The sequence below is a fragment of the Brachyhypopomus gauderio genome, chromosome 14 (assembly GCF_052324685.1).
Source record: "Brachyhypopomus gauderio isolate BG-103 chromosome 14, BGAUD_0.2, whole genome shotgun sequence".
Taxonomy (NCBI): domain Eukaryota; kingdom Metazoa; phylum Chordata; class Actinopteri; order Gymnotiformes; family Hypopomidae; genus Brachyhypopomus; species Brachyhypopomus gauderio.
In genome coordinates this window covers 20,940,941-20,947,950 of record NC_135224.1, presented here as the reverse complement: position 1 = coordinate 20,947,950, position 7,010 = coordinate 20,940,941, and the positions used below count along the sequence as shown (strand labels likewise).

General features: G+C 48.5%; 1 protein-coding gene across 1 annotated transcript in view; it reads left to right on the top strand.

Annotated features, from left to right (window-relative positions):
• hs6st1a (heparan sulfate 6-O-sulfotransferase 1a) overlaps nt 1-3,046 on the top strand; it is an 80,967-nt gene extending 77,921 nt beyond the window's left edge. The window contains exon 2 of the mRNA XM_076972976.1: nt 411-3,046. Within this exon, the coding sequence (XP_076829091.1) occupies nt 411-1,128 (718 nt within the window). The 3' untranslated portion in view covers nt 1,129-3,046. The remainder of the gene's footprint in view (nt 1-410) is intronic.
• Nucleotides 3,047-7,010: the final 3,964 nt, after the last annotated feature.

Sequence of the window (7,010 nt, the reverse complement as noted above, 5' to 3'; positions counted from 1 at the left end):
ACTGCGGTGTGGTGCTGTTCGCTGGTAATAGCAGTAGCAGCAGTCCAAAATGTCATTCTGTGGTAGCACATAATAATAATGATGAAAATAATAATAATAATAATAATAATAATAATAATAATAATAATAATAATAACAGCAGTAAATGGAAGCTTGTTGCTATAAATCAGCCGAATTCAATTAAGATCACGCTAATTGCTCGGGTAATTGCTCAGTGCACAGGTTTCCTTCATTGTTAGCTGTGTGTTTTCGCTCTCTCCAGGAACACACACACACACACACACACACACACACACTCTCACACAGACAGACACACACACACTTCCCTGGAAAAAACTCCCTTTCAGGACTTTACCCTCTTCTACAAAACAGTCCATTAACCGTCTCCCCCTTCTGCCCCTCCCCCACAGGAAGTTCTACTACATCACGCTGCTGCGTGACCCGGTGTCCCGCTACCTGAGCGAGTGGCGTCACGTCCAGCGGGGCGCCACGTGGAAGACGTCCCTGCACATGTGCGACGGGCGCACGCCCACGCCCGCCGAGCTGCCCGCCTGCTACGAGGGCGCCGACTGGGCCGGCTGCACCCTGCGACAGTTCATGGAGTGCCCGTACAACCTGGCCAACAACCGGCAGGTGCGCATGCTGGCCGACCTGAGCCTGGTGGGCTGCTACAACATGTCCTTCGTCCCGGAGAAGCGGCGGGCGCAGCTGCTGCTGGAGTCGGCCAAGAAGAACCTGCGCGACATGGCCTTCTTCGGCCTGACGGAGTTCCAGCGCAAGACGCAGTACCTGTTCGAGCGAAGCTTCCGTCTGCGCTTCATCCGCCCGTTCATGCAGTACAACAGCACGCGGGCGGCCGGCGTGGACCTGGACAACGGCACGGTGAGGCGGATCGAGGAGCTGAACGAGCTCGACATGCAGCTGTACGACTACGCACGCGACCTCTTCCAGCAGCGATACGTCTACAAGAGGCAGCTGGAGAGGCGGGAGCAGAGGCGGAGGGCCGGGGGAGGGGCGCGGCGGTCGGCCGGCGCCGAGGACGGGCCGGGCCGGGAGGAGCCGGGGGAGGTGGACGCTTCGCGCCTGCCCACAGAGGACTACATGAATCACATCATCAACCGCTGGTAGCCTCGCGGCACGGACGACGAGGGGGGGGCGGAGTTTTGGGGGAGGGGGGCGTCCGTGGGAACGTCCGGCGTGGAGCGGGAGGCTGTCCGCGCAACCATGACGCGGGGCTCAAGGTCTCGATGGTCAACACAAGGCACTAAGTCCGCCCCGAGCTCGAGGGAACTCGCCTGTGAGGGTTTAATGGCTGAACAGAGTGAAAAATATCAGGAACTGTGATTCACTGCACAGCCTACAGGACAGCAGCGGTTACCTAAAGAGGTTTTTATTTTTTATTTTTATTTTTGCCCAGTTGTCTGCTTCCATTTCAGCCATGAATTCCAGACGATGCGTTTCTTCATTTGTACGTGTTTTGTTTATTTGTTTGTTTGTTTATTGTTTTCAGGGTCCTCGTTTAAGGGAATTTCACACTCTTCCTCAAAAGAGGTGTTTTATAGCACTGAGACCAGCAATGCTGTCTAAGGTTCCGTGGATGCAATCTGAACAGCGTGTCTTAGTCATTGTTTGGAGAAACGGTCTCGAGGAGACCCGATCCACTTTGTTTAATCCTGTTTTGTCAGTAAAGGCGACTCGATGTGTGTGGACCACAGCCATTATTTAAGCTTTCTGTATTCTGTATGGGAATTTGGTCAGTATCGATGTATTGATATCCTATTGATTAATGTGAACGAGGACGATGTGAAGCCGTTTCGCCGGTGCTCCGCCCATCAGAAGGTGGGACGACTGTCGGAGGTCCAACGGGTGGAGCAAAAGATGGTGATGGTCCCGTCAACATGGCCCTCACCCTCAAAGCTACGGAGGTGAACTGGAGACTGATGAGATGATGTATACCTGCAGGGATGGAGAGAGAGAGAGAGAGAGAGAGAGAGAGAGAGAGATGGATGCTAAACCCCAGATCACAGAAGCAGCAGACGTGGCCTTTTTAAATGTCATCACTGATCCCAATTCTGCCTGACTACTTACTTGTGTGTGCAAAGGAGATGACGTGAGACGTGTGGATGTGTGTATAGTTTATGCATTTTACTGTGTGTGAATGTATATGTATGTATGGATGGATATTTTGTTCATGTGTGTTTTCTGTGTGTGATGCCTACGGGGTGGGCGCATGCGTGTTGCCTGCGTGTTGCCTGCGTGTTCTTCGTCATCTCTTGCTGTGCTCTTCAGGGACTGAAGCTAAATCCAGTAAGGGGGGCCACACCGACCGGGACGTCACACGTCTCTCCCCGGACACACATCCACCGAGCTCCTCGGCCCACAGCCGAGCGACCCGGCCAAGCCGGGGCGGTGGAGACACACACGTGCCGCTCACAGATGCCGGACCTCGCCTCAGAGCCGAGGAGCCTCCACTACCATTTTAGCCATTTTTATCTGCTTATTTAACCAAGCTGGGAAATCCTTTTTGTCTGGAAGTTTGTTTTTAAGAGTCGTGTTACCAAGGCTACCATCACCTTTAGTTCGCGCTGTTGACGTGATGCTTCATCCTCTTTGGAAAATCAGATTTTTTCAGGGTCTGGCAACCCAAGGTCGGGCTGCGCTGAACTTGGGTTCTACTGTAGACGTGTACGCCAGAAGCGGGTTCCGTCCGTTTCTCGAATCCTCTGCCTTATGTTAAGGAGGGAGGAGTCACGGCTTAGGCCCCGCCCCCTTGGATGGCTGCGAAGGTGTTTATCGAGATCAGCCTGTAGTGTTTAGTGGGCTAATTGCAAGCTTTCTTTAAAAGCTGTGAGCCAATCAAAATGTATATGATCGGAAGTATTACAGCACTGGACAGGTCGTGAACCTTGCCCCCGGGTCACATATTCTTCTCATTCCTCTTTTCCCCTTCAGCATTACAAACATGGATCATCAAAGGAAAATAAAAGAAAAGTTTCATTTTTATATATAAATCGACTCTTGTATGTTTTCTTTCAAACACTCTTCACGGTGGCGTGAGCAGAAAATCATGACAAATCCCCCAAATTACAAATACAATACAATACAATACAATACAATACAATAAAATACAATACAAATTACAAATTACAATAGTGGGCACGTCTGCGTGTGTCTGGTTCCAGGCAGCGAACACGTTCTCCCATTAGATTGAGTCTTCAGCCCCTCTCTGACATCTGTGTCACGTTGAGACCTGGTTCTAACCAAACCCTAATAGCATTTCACGTTTATTAGGTTGTTTCAGGTAAAGACGTTTCTGGTTGTTGATCAGTTGCAAGAAGAAGAGGAGACAGATTGCTGCAGTGTAGCTACATTTAACGCCACACGGCGAGATCGTTGAACTAAAAGACCAGCATTGCCCGCTAATATGAAGCTGTTCACCAACTGTTCCCCCCAACTGATCGTGATCGTGATTACGGTGATCTGACTAATGAGCAATTAAATCAATTCCTGTGGTGGCAAGAGGATTTAATGAAACAAGGGAGAATGAAAGAGAAAAGCTCGCTGGGGAGAAACAACTGTCTGGTCTTGGTTCAGTGTTTGTCTCTTGATACCCATTTTCTTGGCACAATCAAATAAAAGACGTCTCAAGGCGTAAAACAGCCCAGGCCATATAGAGGAGGCCGGTGTAGTCCAATCTATTCAGATTTCCCAACTGGTATGATGCTAGTTTCAGCTCAGACACTTGGGGACAGCACATATAAGCCTTCATTATGATCTAGGTGACTCGGATCGGGCCTTCCCTGTCCAATCCTTGCGGCTTATAGAGCTTTTGATTATTTGCAAGGTTTGGTAGTATTGAGAACCTCCCATCTGGGTCATGATGAGGTCAAATGGAAATCTCTGGAGCAGCATTTGTCTTAAAAACTAACAAAAACGGGTCAAACAGTTCCAAGGTGCGGACTGGTCATAGGATGCTTTATAAACTGTCATTCATGAGCCGTCATTCATACCAGCATCCGTAAAACTGTCGTAGGATGAGCCATCACTCAGACTGGCATATCATTCATAAAATTGTCACAGGATGATCTATTAACAAAAAAATCAGAGGCGATGTGTTTCCTTACCTTATCGAGAACCATTTAGATTACCATCACCTGGAGCAAGTATTCAGCACAACTTGAGCTGTTCATCCCGCTTACAGCGAACAGGAGCCAAAGTGTTTGGCTGGTCTCTCTCTCTCTCGCTCTCTCTCTAGTACCTCAGCTCCTGTACTGCCCTGCGGGTTCTGGAACAGAGCCCGGAGCCGCAGAACTATCTGACTCAGACGAACGAGTGCTGTCGGTAATTACAACCCTGTTCCTGGCACGGGCCCTCATCCTCTACCTCCGTCCCATCGATGTGGACGGCAGAGACGTTTGGCGTCAGCGGCCATTATTGTCTTAAATGGAGAGGGGTGAAAGCTGTTCCAGCTCCTCCTCGTGCCAGATTACAAACGAATAACCGGCCCCAGGCCCTTGGCCGAGGGCCACAGCCAACCGCCTCGTAGACGTTGTTCTACTTGGGATACAATAGGATTTCTCAAATACGATATAGTGAGGGAGATAAAGTAGCTACGTAGACAATGAGCCTGGCTGTACGTGCGGTTCTGGGAACCCTGAAGCTGCTCCAGGTTTGAGCTGCTGGATTTCGCTAGCAAAGCAAAAACCAGCAGGCGAAGAAAGACGGATCTCATGGAAACGTAGCTGAGCAGCGATGTGTGTTGTAGCCAACGCCATTGTTCTACCAATTAATACAGTATCGCGGGATCACACAACCCTGGAAATGGCCGGCACTGGCCATTCATTTCCTGTGTAATTAACTTCAGAATGCCAAATAAAATGCATGATGGGTAATTTAGCGAGGAAGTTAATTGATGTGGTCATTTCTTATTTATAATTAATGGTGTTTTATGATGTTGTTGTTGCTGTAACTGGCTACTTGCTTATAATTAAAGTTATTACATGTTCCTCCAGACGCGGTAAAAAAACAAAGAAAAGAAAACCCCCCCAGAAAATAGATTAATCGTAATTAACCATAACGGCTGAATTACATCGTTGGGTTCTTGAAATGATGGTGGGTGGAATAAAGCTGGCTTTGGCGACAGGCCGCGACGCCCCCTGCCTGTCATGGTGTGCACGTGCAGCCCTGGTCCCGGCTGCCCTCGCCTACCCTGCCTACACTGCTTACAGCTCCCAGCGTCAGCAGGCCTGTTTCGGGGAACATGGAGCTTTTCGTCAACAGACAGAAATAGCCGAGCGAGCAGAGGTGATCGTTTAAGGCGGCTGTGAATGAATGGGAGGCTTGTAGGAGGGGCGAGCTAGCGGCGAGCTGCTAGCGATGCTAGCAGAGCGGATGGGAGGTGTGTAATGATGCTAGCTGTGGGGTCAGAAGGTCATTCACCCACCCAATATCCAGGGGATGATCTATAACGGAGCACCTTGACCCCATAAGCGGCCTGTCCCCCCCACCCCTCACCTCATCGGGGGCTGTCACAGCTGATGTACCTTTTTAATTCAACCGTGGCGTGCTACGATCGAGGCCCCACCATGAAGCGGGCGAGGGGAGGGGGGGGCGTTCTTCGGCCCGCTGTGGGCCACGTTGTACTGGATATAAATATCCCACTCGCCCTTGTGGGTTCGAGCCGGGAGTGGTAATATCCAGCAGCCTGGTCGTGCTCCGTATTATAAACCGCACATGCACTTTGACCTTCGACCTTCAACTGGCGATCAAATATTTTACCAGCCTGGAGAGTAACAGTAGGCAGGGGGCCAGTTGCTTTGTTTGGATGCTGGTGTGATGAGGACTGTTTCCTGAAGCACAGATGGGGATAGGGGGGGGCAAACAATAATATCCCAGCCATTAGGATAACAGCCAAAGAAAGCTAGCACGAAGCACTTAGCGCCACCCATGCCAACCATGACTACTAAGTTCCAGTCATTGTTAGCTACAACAGATTTTTGAAAATGTATCTTTTTTAAAGTCCCGTTTTATAATAAGACTGTGAAATAATTATTTTGTTTGATTTCTCTAACAAATCCAAAACTGCTGTGTCCAAAACCACTTCTGTATCTTTACACGTCCTGCTGTTTCACGGCCCTTCGCTGTAAGATCCGTATTCTGAAGATCAGTTCCTGAGGTTCAGTGTGAATGTGACCCGGGTGAACAGGAATGCAACAACTGTGAGGAAACAGGATGTAGAACGTTTTATAAATGTTTAGCTTTTATAAACGACAAAATGGAACTTCACAAACATGGGATGAAGTTGGACAACAAGAATGTAGACACACACACTTAAATACACCACAAGTATAACACGAGAATGAGATACAAGTGATACAAATAACACAGACGAACACACACACACAAATAAACACACACGTATGTATACATGAACACCAACGAGCCCGAGGGAGGAGTCAGGGGCGGACCGTGACACAACCCACCACAGAGGGAGGAGTCAGGGGTGGACCCTGACAAGAAATACATCAGGATATGAGCCCATAAATGAGAAATAACGGAGTTCACTTCTGACCTTGCCGATGTCAGCTCCCTGGAGCACGAAGGTCAAACTGTATGGCAGTGTGGATGGCATCCCCAGAGATTGAAAAGGCCATCGAACAAACCCTAAATCACTGGTGATGAGGAGATGATCTGATAAATCTGAAAATAACATAAAAAATAAGACATTTCTATGCAGAGAAAGAGGTTTCTCTTTCTGGAAAAGAGACTGTTTTTACAACATCTTATTAAATTCGGATTATGTGATTCCAAAATGGATGCACATAAACACAGCAGTATGTACCCATGGGTGAGAACGCTTGTCAAGACGGAAAATAATAATAATAAAACGTGATTTATTCTATGATCGACTTGCGTATGCCATTTTTTTTTCATCAAAACGGACTTGTGCATATTTATGAATTTTAGAATATAGGAAAATGTGATGCTTTTAAAAGAATTCACTTACAGAT